This window comes from Meles meles, chromosome 19 (assembly GCF_922984935.1).
Source record: "Meles meles chromosome 19, mMelMel3.1 paternal haplotype, whole genome shotgun sequence".
Classification (NCBI taxonomy): domain Eukaryota; kingdom Metazoa; phylum Chordata; class Mammalia; order Carnivora; family Mustelidae; genus Meles; species Meles meles.
Window position 1 is genome coordinate 16751075 of NC_060084.1, and position 14482 is coordinate 16765556.

The window sequence follows — 14482 nt, forward strand, 5'->3', positions numbered from 1 at the left end:
TAAGGTAATAATCCACATTAATGCAGATTGGGAAAATATGCCTCAGTAAGAAAATTTATTCAAGTAAGAAGAAAAGTAAATTATTTTACATGGAGGGCCCAAGAAGCTGCAGTTATTTGTTTAAAGTACTCCCATTATGGGAATGTCCATCTATGTGGATCCCTACATATATGCTATTAAATGTGTTTTTCTCTTGTTAAAAAGAAATAACTCCCATTACCGTAAGGAAACTAAACAGGCGAAACAGAGAAGTGGCATCCATTATGAACCCTGTTTTATCTGTTACCTCTTAAGCTAACCTGAAACAGGCTGTCCTATATGTTAAAAAGTACTGGGCTTTGTTTCTCTCTTATTAGCTCTGTTCATTCTCTTCCCACATATCTACCTTAAATCGTCACTTATTATTTGCTCTTTCCAGACTGGAGGATAGGGTTCATCTCAGCAAAAAATGGTTTTTTGCCAGCATTTTACTCATGATGTCATCAGAACCCATATCCTTCTCTGCATCTACCATGGCCCTCCACCCCAAAAACAAACAAAACCACATACTGGGTTTCCACAGGCATGCAACACAATACCTTCATTGAGATGGGAAGGAAATCAATCTGCTCAGTTCAGGTTAACTAGAGTTCTTCACCTTCTAATTTAAAAGATTACATTAAAACTAGTCAATTGATAACACCCATGGGAATAACACAAAGCAAGCAGAAGACAGAAAAGGTAAACTATATGGCAAGCTTTCTGGTTCTGTCCTCCACTCCTACTGTTTACAAAATCCCCGCCCAGTGTTTCTTTACTCTTTGAAACTGGCATATGCATATGTATATATCATTTTTATATTAGTATATAACTATAAAATGTTAACACGTATAAGATATACATATTACTATATATATATTTATCAGGTGAAAGATGGTTAATGAGATAGATACCCAAAACCAGATTTTTTCCCTTTAAATAAAATAAATAGCTGACTGCCAGAGGCCAAAAGCATCAATTTTTGAGATGAAGTATGGCAGTTAAAATTCTTCCTTGAAACAAGGCTGATGATCCCTACTGGTAGTGAGGCTATCTTGAGGAAACAAGCGGAGTTCCCCTGCCCTCAAGGGCAATGGTGGGAGGGTCCACACGGCTCCAGACTGGCTCCAGGCAGGAAGCTGGCAGACAGTGAAGGTCATCAGCCCTCTGAAGCCTCAGGCATGTGTTAGGGGAAGAGAAAATAAGTACCATCTTTTTTTTTCCCTGAGATTGTGGTCTGAACAACAGGACCCTGAAAAAGCTGTATGAATTTGTAGCTGCTTAGAACATTATCCCAACTACAAATACCTTGGAGTTTCTATTCACTGCAGTCAATGAAGCGAAATTACTGTCCATTATTTTGGAAGATATCATTCATAATGACTAGTCCTAAAGAATAACTTTGTTTTATTATCATGATTTGTGAAAACAAACAGGGCAGACAGTTCAAGGAAGGACACAGAGAGTGCCCTATTTTAAGTCCCAAATTTCTTCTTTTTGATGGGTGGTGGAAGCTGAGCGATGATGTCATCCAGGGGCCGTTCTACTGCCACCAGTGTTCTTTCATCCAAAAGATCCATGAAAAGCAGAGGCTGTAGAGAAATAATAATGACTCTACCAGGAGTTAGGCTCCAGCGCCAGTCCTGAACAGACTGACTAGAGCTAAATGGCCAGCTCAGTTCAAGGCTGAAGGATTGAAATCTCTGACAATCCTTCCTCCCCTAGGACTCAAAATGGTTGGTCAAATTGGGAGGTTTTTTGTTTTGTTTTTTAATTTATTATATCTATCAATGTATCTATTATCTATCAATGTATCTATCTATCTATCTAAAGTAATCTTGGGATGCCTGGGTGGCTGAGTCAGTTGAGTGTCTGACTATCTCAGGATGGTAAGTTCAGGCTCCATGCTGGGTGTGGAGCTTGCTTTATTTATTTTTTTAAAGATTTTATTTATTTATTTGACAGAGACACAATGAGAAAGGGAACACAAGCAGGGGAAGTGGTTGAGGGAGAAGCAGACTCACTGCTCACCAGGCAGCCCGATGTGGGGCTCAATCCCAGGACCCTAGGATCATGACCTGAGCCAAACGAAGGCAGCCATGTAAAACTGAGCCACCCAGGTGCCCTAGAGCTTACTTAAAAAACAAAAAACAAAACAAAACAAAATCTCCACACCCAATGTAGGGCTCAAACTCATGACCTTAAAATCAGGAGTCATATATATGCTCCAGTGACTGAGCCAGCCAGGTGCCCCAAGGTTAGGAACTTACCTTTCTTCTTCTTATTATTATTTTTTTAGTAATCTCTATACTCAAAGTGGGGCTCAAACTTACGATCTTGAGATCAAGAGTCATATACTCTTCTGACTGAGCCAGACAAGTGCCCCAAGGTTGGAAACTTTTAACTGAGTTCACTAATAAAATATTTCAACAAGATTTTTCATGTTTCTCTATACAGAACATTTGTTCTCTAATTTCTTAGGAATCAGTGTTAAGCAATGGCTTTGGAGCCTAAATTCTTGGCAAACAGCAAGTTACAAATGCATTAAGAAACTAATCATACTTAAATGATTTACAGATGTCTCTCTTTTAAAAAAAAAAAAAAAAAAATTCTTGCAGACCCCTGAGAAAAATGTTTCAGGACATCCAAGGAACTCTAATCTGAAAAGCATGAATATGGAACTTCCAAGTTGGCACAAAGAGCTGTAGTATCATAAGCTTAACGAATATTTGTTTCACATACAGCTAAAAGCTTAGCCCAGAAAGGGAAGTCACAACAAATTCAATGACTTCCACTTGCTTCAAATTTATCTTGTGGAACATGCTGCAATTTTAAGTCACATTTAAAGGCCAGCTTTGACACAAAGACACCACTCGAGCTCCAACATAATCTCTCAATACCTATGTATTTCATTTTGGATAAGCATGATGTGCATGCCTCTAATATACTGAGGCAACAATAATGAATGCAAACATAAGAAACAGACATCCTCTGAAAGGGACCTGTCTCCCAAACCAGGTTCTCTGAATATAAAATGAAGGTGCTCTTGTCTGCCTATTGTGGAGCTTACTACATTTTGATAATATCCCAAGGAACCATCTAGAATATAATGCAAAATGTTTTACCTTATATATCTTAGAAATTTTAAAGGCATGGGCGGTACGCCTCCTGATAACATCTGATTCGTTCGTGGGAGGAAGTGGATTGTAGAGTAAGGTTTTGTCATTTGGAAGAGGCTAAAAAGACAAAGACATACTGTTTAAATCATTATTTTTATTGGGCTTCTCCAGAACAAAGGACTGTACTGATTTTTCAGGCAAATACCACCTTTCAACCATCATATTAGACATGACTCTCCCTACTTCAGGAAGAGAGCCATGGCCACTTTTCCAGCTATACTGTCTGGCATGTGCAGGAGCTTAGCCCATGCAGGCTCTGCTTTCTAGACTATTCCCCAACCAGATCACAGACAGGCCAAGTGACTAAAGTTCCCCTCAGGCAAAAACCGAAACACAAACCACCCCCACTGATCTCACTGACACCTCGAGAGATGGCCTCTGGCCCAGCAAGTGATATTTCATCTCTGACTTCCTTGGGAAATAGCTCTGCCCAGCATGCGGAAGTGATGGACTTATCGCCAATGCTTAACAAAAAAATATGGACAGCCCTGGGCTGAATTACAAAGAGGCAAGCAAGTGGGAGGGGCCCTTCCTGTCTCACTCATCTTGCAGAAGGCACTTGTCAGCCGGCTCTGATTCCCACGCCCAGAGGACACAGGGCCTGCGAGATGAGTTCCAGTGACACATCATACACACCGCCTTAAGAGCCATCTGCTGCTCTCCCTTTGGTTCCTTCCACCCCCACCTTTATAGAAAGACCAAAACACTTTGTGTTGGTTGCAATCTAAGCCCAAGCACGTTACAGGCATGGCCACAGCAAGTACTGCTCCTAAGAAACAAAGTACCTGCCCAGAGAAGACATGTAAATCGGGGTAAATCAAAAGAGCAGCTGGCAGAGGCTAGAATCTAGAACTGAAAAAAATGCTCACATTCCACCTAAATCATAGCCATGAATAATGGAATTTTCCTGGCTGAACTTTTTTCTTTTCTTGTTTTTTAAAGATTTTATTTATTTATTTGACAGAGAGAGGGAGAGAGAGAAATCACAAGTAGGCAGGCAGAGAGGGAGGGAGAAGCAGGCTTCCCCCTGAGTAGAGAGCCCGATACGGGGCTCGATCCCAGGACCCCAAGATCATGACCCAAGCCATAAGGCAGATGCTTAACCGACTAAGCCACCCAGGTGCCTTTTCTTTTCTTTTCCTAGGATTCTATTTATTTATTTGAGAGAAAGTGAGCAACAGAGCAGGAGTTGGGGTGTGGGAGGGGAGACAGAAGTAGACTCCCCACTGAGCCGAAAGCAGACACTTAACTGACTGAGCCACCCAGGCACCCCAGGCTGGACTTTTTTCAAGCCATTAAGACCAACTCCTCAGGCTTACAGATACTGTTTCAGCATTTTTAGGCAACGGGCAAAAGTGGTCAAAACTTCAGCCTGTGTCCCCTTTAATAAACCTGTGTTATTCAGGCACCCCAAGGTGCAAAGGTGAAAATAATTCAGCCAATTTAATGGTATTCCCCATGAGTGTTACCTTTCCTACTCAAGTTTACGTGTTCACAGGCAAAGCAGAGAAATAATCAAATCAGCAGAAACAGGACACAAAGGTCTGCCCATACCCTAGGAACCTCAGGGGCCTGGGAATGAAAATGAGGAAACTGGCAAAAAAAAAGATCCTCTCCTCCAGATAATTGGTCAGGAAGCTTTATTCTGATTCTCCTTTCTCTTAACTCTTTATACATGTTGCTTTAGAACTTGAAAATTCCTAAGTACAGAAAAGTCAGTATGAGCGCAGGTGGTAGTAGTGAGGAACTTACCAATGACTTGTCGATGATGCAAAACATGTAGGCATCATGAAGAAGGATGTGCATTGGTCTCTTGGGATGAAAACTGATGTGCGTGATGGGAGTATCCCTCTGGAGCCAAAGGTAATGAAACCCCTGCTTCTGGATGGTCCGGCTCCACTCTGTATACTGTTTGTCTGGGATACTGTACTCAAATACCTGAAGAAGGGTATGATACACAAGAAATGAAGGCTGGTACCCAGAAAAACTGGAAGAAATACAGGCTGGTATCCAGAAAAACTCTCATCCCTAATCAGAAAATATCTGTACAAACCCTGACTGTATCATATTCAGCCTTATGCTTTCTACTTTTTCTTTTAAGTAAAAAAATTTCAAGGTAAATTACAGAATGTAAACAATTAAATTAACACAAAAGGTTTATAGTTTAAAGTCACTCTGTCGTCTTGACATCCCTCTTCCCCAAGACAAGAGCAGTCTATGTCTTACATCTTTTCGATCTTTTATGCATATAATACAAGGTATTCTGCATGTTTCGTTTTTAACTTAGCATTTTATCATGGAGACTGACCCATGTCAGTATCAATAACTGTAGCTATGTATCACTCCTGCCCCCTTAAAGAACACATAATAATCCATTCACATTTTGGATGTACCATGACTTACTTATCTAGCCTGTTTAACGGACACTTAAGTTATTTCCAATCTTTTACTGCTACAAACAAGGCTGCAATGACAAGGCTGTCTTTCTGTACCACTCAAAGCATACATCTACAGGAAGAACTTTGTTTTTTTTCTTCTTAAAGATTTATTTATTATTTTAGAATTGGCAGGAAGAGAGAGGGAACACATGCGCGCACACACGAGCAGGAGGGGCACTGGGAGAGAGAACCCCAAGAAGATTCCACACTAAGCACAGAGTCCACCACAGGGCTCAATCCCACAACCCCGAGATCAGACATTTAACCAACCGTGCCACCCAGGCACCCCAGGAGGAACTCTTAAAATTGGAACTTCTGATTCAAAGAGCATGTGGATTTAATCTTTTTTTAATATATCTCAAAGTGTCCTCTAAAAGGGTCATACTAATTTATGCAGTGTACCAAGTTGTGTTTTCCTATATTCTCACAGCATTGTATATTATTAACTCTACAGATCTTTGCTAATGTAACAGGTACAAAAAAATTTCCCACCAGATGTCATGACCGAGGCACCTAAGGACCAAATGCCAACAAAAGGCATCAGGTGGACATTATGTGTGGCAAAGACAAGGATGTAGCTTCACTAATCTTTCAGTTTCTGGTCAAGAACACAAAACCAGCAAACCAAAATGAGATATTTCATTTTCTGGATATAACATTTAGAGGTCTGCACATGTGAGGGCAAAAACTGCTTATCAAAGCAGCAAGCATTATTTGCCCAGCAATCAATCTACTTAAATGTGCTTATCAGATCACAATCTTTCCGACAGCTCAGTAAGGAAGGTATTATGCGCATTTTACATATGACGATATATAAGTATTTATCATTTCACACAACATGTACCATTTCACAATATCTGTAACTCAGATATTTTAAAGATCTTCTTGCAACTTGGTATGGAAAAAAGCACTAGGCTATGCACTCATTTTGATAACTGTTACCTCTATTACAGGTAACAGATTTCACTAGCGACTAATTTCCTTATCTGCAAAAGTGAAGGCAAATTACATAATATTTTAGTCACTTCCAACCTCAAGATCTTATTCTATCCCATATCCAGTCTAACACCTGGTCCATGTCATCTCTCTAGTCTAAAAACAATCAGTAAAATGAATACTTCAGAATTCCTCCTCCTTCCTCTCTCTCTTTACTCTATAATCTCAGAGCTTCACCATTTCACTGTGTCCATCAAGCCAAAGGCTATTACTGCCCTATAATGTACTCAGGCTATACATGGAAGCTTTACTTCACACAGGAGAGAACTATCTGTATATCATCCAATATTTTCAAACAAAAGTTCCTCCGAACACAGGCAGCAACCCCTTCAACCTCAGCCACAGCAAATTCTTCCTAGGAACATCGCCAAAGGCAAGGGAAGCAACGGCAAAAATGAACTACTGAGACTTCATCAAGATCAAAAGCTTTTGCACAGCAAAGTTAGCAGTTAACAAAACCAAAAGACAACTGAGGAATGGGAGAAGAGAAGATATTTGCAAACGACATATCAAATAAAGGGTTAGTATCCAAAATCTATAAAGAGCTTATCAAACTCAACACCCAAAGAACAAATAATCCAATCAAGAAATGGGCCGAGGACATGAACAGACATTTCTGCAAAGAAGACATCCAGATGGCCAACAGACACATAAAAAAGTGCTCCACATCACTCAGCATCAGGGAAATACAAATCAAAATCACAGTGAGATACCACCTCACGCCAGTCAGAATGGCTAAAATTAACAAGTCAGGAAATGACAGATTCTGGCGAGGATGCGGAGAAAGGGGAACCCTCCTACACTGTTGGTGGGAATGCAAGCTGGTGCAACCAACATGGAGGCTCCTCAAAAAGTTGAAAATAGAGGTACCTTATGACCCAGCAATTGCACTACTGGGTATTCACCCTAAAGATACAAACGTAGTGATCTAAAGGGGCACGTGCACCCGAATGTTTATAGCAGCAATGTCCACAATAGCCAAACTATGGAAAAGAACCTAGATGTCCATCAACAGATGAATGGATAAAATTGATGTGGTGTATATACATATGATGGCATGTATACATATATATATGTACACACTGAATGTATACATATATATGTATGTATACGAATATGTATATATACATATACGAATGTATACACATATATATATAATGGAATACTATGCAGCCATCAAAAGAAATCTTGCCACTTGCGACGATATGGATGGAACTAGAAGGTATTATGCTTCGCGAAATAAGTCAATCAGAGAAAGACAACTATCATATGATCTCCCTGATATGAGGAAGTGGAGATGCAACCTGGGAGGTTTGGGGGGTAGGAAAAGAATAAATGAAACAAGATGGGATCGGGAGGGAGACAAACCATAAGAGACTCTTACTGTCACAAAACAAACTGAGGGTGACTGGGGGGAGGGGAGTAGGAAGAGGGTGGTGGAGTGATGGACACTGGGGAGGGTATGTGCTATGGTGAGTTCTGTGAAGTGTGTAAACCTGGTGATTGACAGACCTGTACCCCTGGGGCTAATAATACATTATATGTTTATTTAAAAAAAAAAAGTTCCTCCAAAATGGCCATTATCTTAGCTTCTTAGTTACTATCCTAAAGAAAGGAATTAGAAAGCTCTTACCTGCTGGTCAGAATGAGCAATGACAAGGTTGTTGGTATTGGGGGCGATGGCCAGAGCAGTCACAGGGAAATTATAGGAAGGTACCGTGCAGTGGAGCTGGGAACAAATAACAGACACAAAAGACAACTCTATATCTTCCCTCAGGAAAGACTGGATGGATGGTCTAGGTCTGTTGTTTTTAAATAGCATTCCTTAGAACTCTTTGAGTTCTGTGGAAGTTCCTAAAAACATCAGGTAGTACCCCCAAACAATAAACTTTAATTAAAAAGAAAAACATGTTTAACTGCATATAAAACTGACAGCATTTGCAGAAAAGTTCAGAGTAAAGCTTGTGCTACTATCTCACATCTGTATGAATTGCTCATAAATATGTCATTAATCAAGGAATCTACAGCTCTACAGTAATTTAAAAAAAACTAATGCTTAGACATGGACATTTATATATAGTTCCAAGACATGTGCACCATTATACAGGGACACTCTTAAATGCCAGGCAAGGCTCAAAGAGCAGTGCGTGCTTCTGCCACAATGTCATAAAGATTAAGTTATGCAGTTAATAAGCAAACTCATTAAAATGCTGCAGTTTGGTATCGTTCTATAAATGCTTGATGCTTACTATAAGTTTTGGGTACTTCTTGTATGGTTTTTATAATGAAGATGAAAATTTGTAAGGGATCATTACTAATCCAGGGTGTGAAAAACAAGATCATTACTAATTAGTGAAAAATATTTACCTATTCCTCTGTCAAACCTGTTTAATTTAAAAATACCTTGAGATTACAAGGCAAACTATTAAAGGAAATTGTTACTATCTGCAACTATTCATCTGGGTAAATTAGAATTTTCCTCCCCACAATATAGAAATAACCTGGATGTGAATTCATCACTCATAAATCCTTAATTTCAAATTTCCATATAAGGGTATTTTCACAGTTCACACTGACTGATTTTAATGTTGCAGATTACAGTTTTTAGGCTCCCGACAAATAAAACAGGAAAAATTCTTAGTTTGGGAAAAAAAAACACCTCAGTAATTTTTCAGGTCATACCAATCTGCCTTGAATCTTGCAACTGCAGGGTTAACTTGCTCCTGTTTCCTACTACTTAAACCTATGCTCACCTTTAGATGTTTTATGTTGTACACATGGACTCCAGCACTGGTACCTGATGAAGCTAGCCAATTCCCATCAGGACTGACAGCCAAAAGACACATGGACTCCACCGTCCCTGTGCAGAGAGAATAAGTTAAGTCTCTGCATTCAGTGTCCACCGCCAGCCTTGGCCTGATTGCAAAAGCCAGCAATCACAACTAGATAAATTGATGGTTCTGCAAACAAGTTATAGATGTTAGCTTCCTATTCCTTTCTACCTTCATTAGCCATCCTTCATGTACAGAGGAGCCAGAGATAAACCTGAAGGCATCATTTGCTTAAGCCTAACTGAGATACTGCCTACTATAGGAATGGAGAATCAAGGTAGCAGCTACCTAAGTCTATATTTTAGTTGTTTCAAACTCCTTTTCCTATTAAATGCTTTTTTCTTGTTTAAGATTTATTTATTTGAGAGAATATAAGCTAGAGTGCAGAGTCAGGGTTGGGAGGGAGGGGAACAGGGAGAAGGGAGTCTTAAGCAAACTCTGCGCTGACCATGAGCCTGACGTGGGGCTCAATTCCAAAACCCTAAGACCATGATCTTGAACCAAAACCAAGGGTCAGACAATCAACTGACTGTACCACCCAGGTGTCCCCTACAAATGATTTTTATTATTTATTTTTATTTTTTATCTTATTTTATATATATGTAACACATACATACATATGTGTGTATATATATATATTAGATTTTATATTTAAAGATTTTATTTATTTGACAGACAGAGATCACAAGTAGGCAGAGAGGCAGAGCAGGCTCCCCACGGAGCAGACCCCGATGTGGGGCTCAATCCCAGGATCCTGAGATCATGACCTGAGCTGAAGGCAGAGGCTTAACCCACTGAGCCACCAAAGAGCCCCTACCAAATGGTTTTTAATCAAAGTTAAGGACAAACAGCAAGTTTAACAGGCCTGAAGCCCATACTTAATTTACTGGGTAGCTGTTGTACATGTGCGCCATCTTTGTCATCAAGGGATTTTTTTTTAAAAAGATTTATTTATTTATTTATTTATTTATTTGACAAAGAGAGAGACACAGAGATAGTGAGTGAGGGAACATAAGCAGGGGTAGTGGGAGAGGGAGAAGCAGGCTTCCCGCTGAGTAGGGAGCCCAATGTGGGGCTCGATCCCAGGCTTGGGATCATGACCTGAGTTAAAGGCAGACACTTAACAACTTACCAACCAAGGTGCCTCCGTCATTGAGGGATCTTAAATCTATCTGGCAAATATATTTAAATGCGTGGATGTCCTAGTCCAATTTTGAACACTTAATTGTTCCTTATTTGTTTATATTACAAATAGTGCTATGAAAAACATACATACACATATTAATATATTTGTAAATTCTTGCATGCACACATATGATTCCTTTAGTAAAGACTCCTGGAAGTAGAACTAAAAAAAACCAAAAAAAAAACCCAAAAAAAACTATCTGGCAAAATGAAGACTCAGGTGGATTAAAAATCAAACAGCAAGGTTACATGCCAAAGTAAGTGCTGCATACAATGAAAAGGCTTTATTTATAAGAAGACATATGACAGGTGCTGAAGGATGGGCGAGGTGAGCAGAAAAGGATAGAGAACAACGTGAGCTAAGTGAAAAGGACTGGAATACACAGGTTTGGGGGCTGTGAAGAAACCAGCCTGACTATAAGACGACAAGAGATGAGAAAAGAAGAACAAATAAAGTGGTATCTGTAATGCAAAGCCTAAGTTTAAAGGGTGCTAAATACAAAATACAGAGTCTACATTTTTTAATAAAATCATATACAGGTACTCAATACACACTGTCACTTGTTTTATCTAACTCTTAACCTGTGGGTTTCTTTTTGTATATGCGTCTGGAGCAGCTCAGAACAGTGAGAGTTTACGTTAAAAAAGATGAATTTCTAGGCTGATGGAGTCTAAATGACAGTGAAGGTGCTATAATCCAGGCCAAGGGAGGAGCAAAAAGGCCCATGGGAATTACTGGGTACCAAGGTCTCAGTCATGAACTCAGCTACAGCTATACACAGTTACTCAGTCATGCATACTCAAGCTCTCAAAGAATGTGAGAAATTCAATTATGAACTTCATACAACAAGTAATGCAACTGGATGTATAAGTTCAATTTTAATAAAACCAACCAGGGCTGTGGTGTGGTTGGGGGGTGTGGGGGGGAGGTGGGCATGCCTGGGTGGCTCAGTAGATTAAGTATCTTTCAGCTCAGGTCAAGATCTCAGAGTCCTGGGATCCAGCTGTGTCAGGCTCTGTATTCAGCCAGGAGTCTGTCTGTCCCTCTCCCTCATTGTACTCAGGCTCTCTCTCTCAAATAAATAAATAAATCTAAAAAAAAAAAACAAGAACAAAAACAAAAAAACCACCACCAGGGGCACAGGGGTGAGGGGGGCAGGAGGTACAGTCAGTTAAGCCTCCAACTTTTGGTTTTTGCTCAGGTCATGATCTCATGGTCACAAGACTGAACCCGCATGGGCTCTGAGCTCACCGCAGTCAGCTTGAGATTCCCTCTCCCTCTGCCCCTCCGGCTTATGCTCTCTCTTTTCTCTGAAGTAAATAATAAAGTAAATCTATATTTAAAAAAAAATAATAGGAGCGCCTGGGTGGCTCAGTGGGTTAAAGCCTCTGCCTTCGGCTCAGGTCATGATCTCAGGGTCCTGGGATCGAGCCCTGCATCAGGCTCTTTGCTCAGCAGGGAGCCTGCTTCCTCCTCTCTCTCTCTGCCTGCGTCTCTGTCTACTTGTGATCTCTGTCAAATAAATAAAATCTTAAAAAAATTAAAAAATAAAAATTAAAAAAATAATAATAATAATAAGGGGTGCCTGGGTGGCTCAGTGGGTTAAAGCCTCTGCCTTTGGCTCAGGTCATGTTCCCAGGGTCCTGGGATGGAGCCCTTGGGCTCTTTGCTCAGCAGGGAGTGTGCTTCCTCCTCTCTCTGCCTGTCTCTCTATTTGTGATCTCTGTCAAATAAATAAATAAAATCTTAAAAAAAATAGTAATAAATAGTAAGGGGCGCCTGGGTGGCTCAGTGGGTTAAGCACCTCCTTTTGGTTCAGGTCATGGTCCCAGGTTCCTGGGATCGAGCCCTGCACTGGGCTGCTTGTTCAGCAGGAAACCTGCTTCTCCTTTGCCCTCTGCCTGCCACTCCCACTGCTTGTGCAAATAATAAACAAAATCTTAAAAAAAATAAAAACAACCAACAGGAAAATTAACATGTTCAAAGAAATACCTATTTACAAACATGTATCAGAAATACACAAAAATATTAATGGTAGTTATTTCTGAATGCCAGGATTACAGATGATTTTAGCTTTCTCCTTGCTCTGCTAACAAAACTCTGAGAAGGGTGATGAAACTTCTGGCCCCAAATAAGGAATCAAAAACCCAGTGAGAAAAGAGTAGGTGTAAGGAACATTTTAGATCTCATCAAGAGTTTTCACTTGCCAGATTATCTCCTCCTACTTTAAATTACAAACATGTGAGTATTTGCAGGGTGGAGAAGAGCATTAGGGAAACCAACAATGAATGAGGTTTAAAAGGAAAAAAAAAAAAAAACATCACAGACTGACAACTCTCTCCATTGGCCAGTTACCAAGTTCCCACCTGACTGAGGCTGGAAAGTATGCAGGTGCTTGAAGCTTCCTTCCAAGAGCCGAATGACATGTAGAGACCCTTGATTTGATGCCACGAAGAGTTTTGTTGAATCTTCAGAAAACAAAATCTGAAGGGCAGAGCGAAGGAACGCTGGCATTTTGGAAACCTTGAGGTAAACAGGTAGTAAAAAACCAGTGAGAAAAGTGACACTTAGAACCCATCAAAAATAATCATAGCCAGGCTTATGAGACAGTAATGCTTCCTATATCTAAGGAAGTCAACTGACCAAGGGCCTAGAACACTGACGTGCTATTGTAACGTATCCATCCCCCACCCCATCTCTTTACTGCCACTTTCTGGCATTTTCCTACTCCTCCAAAAATATAATTAATTCAAAATGGAAATAAAAGACTGTTTTATAACAGCTGCCTCCAAATAGTTTTTCACTGAGCAAAGATTCATACCCAGTACATTCCATTTCACATAAAAATTACATACTTATGACATTTCTTAATGTTCAACCAGACACTGGGTTATCACTTACCCTTTGGAGGCTTATGTTGTCATGTTCATAATTCAACCGATAAAGAAAAAACCGAGAAGTTGTAGAATAGGCTATCCAACTTCCACAAGGGGAGATACAGCTGCAAATAATGTTCTCGGGACCCTGGGAATGTCAGGTATCAGGATGAATAACCAGAAAAACTTCACATGATAAGGTTCACTATGACATGAATCCTCAAGCTACTGCCACTGTGGACACAACCACAAATAGCTACACATAATTCTGACACTCATATGCTATCACTACAATTATTTCAGAAGTACAGCATGTACTTCTGTACATGGTGTGGCTTGATTTCCAAAACCAAGAACAAAGGTCTATGAATACTATGAACTTATCTCAGCCCTTCATGTATTTTTTTTTTTAAGATTTTATTTATTTATTTGACAGAGAGAGATCACAAGTAGGCAGAGAGGCAGGCAAAGAGAGAGAGAAGGAAGCAGGCTCCCCGCCAAGCAGAGAGCCTGAGGTGGGACTCGACCCCAGGACCCTGAGATTATGACCCAGGCCCAAGGCAGAGGCTTATCCCACTGAGCCACCCAGGCGCCCCCCTTCCTGTATTTGAAAGATAGCTTCATTCTAAACCCTAACTTTAGAAACCTGAGAAGAAAAGCCTTTAATGTGGTAAAGTTTTGGAGGCCACGTGACTTGGAAAACTCATTTTCTGGGTTTTGTTTGTTTGTTTTATCTATGATACCTGCCTTACCTATCTCTAAGAAACAGTAAACAAAAAAAATCTGCAAAACAAAGGGAAAGTTTAATGTAACATTTATGTAATTAAAAAACTCACAGAATATCTAAATATATGTACCTATGTACAGACACACACATACTCTATCACAGAAAAAGATCTGGAAGGAGATATAGTAGATTGATTAACAATAATCATTCTAGGAGAGCAGACTAAAATTA

At 40.0% G+C, this 14482-nt stretch overlaps 1 protein-coding gene across 2 annotated transcripts in view; it reads right to left on the bottom strand.

The window, feature by feature from the left end:
• Window positions 1–65: 65 nt before the first annotated feature.
• The window catches only part of UTP4 (UTP4 small subunit processome component), a 38870-nt gene continuing 24453 nt past the window's right edge, over window positions 66–14482 (bottom strand). For both annotated transcript variants that reach the window (XM_045987226.1, XM_045987225.1), the window contains exons 11-17: window positions 13550–13672; window positions 13015–13171; window positions 9385–9491; window positions 8265–8360; window positions 4950–5135; window positions 3144–3254; window positions 66–1610 (exon numbers count right to left, since the gene is read on the bottom strand). In XM_045987226.1, the coding sequence (XP_045843182.1) occupies window positions 1494–1610; window positions 3144–3254; window positions 4950–5135; window positions 8265–8360; window positions 9385–9491; window positions 13015–13171; window positions 13550–13672 (897 nt within the window). In that variant the 3' untranslated portion in view covers window positions 66–1493. The remainder of the gene's footprint in view (window positions 1611–3143; window positions 3255–4949; window positions 5136–8264; window positions 8361–9384; window positions 9492–13014; window positions 13172–13549; window positions 13673–14482) is intronic.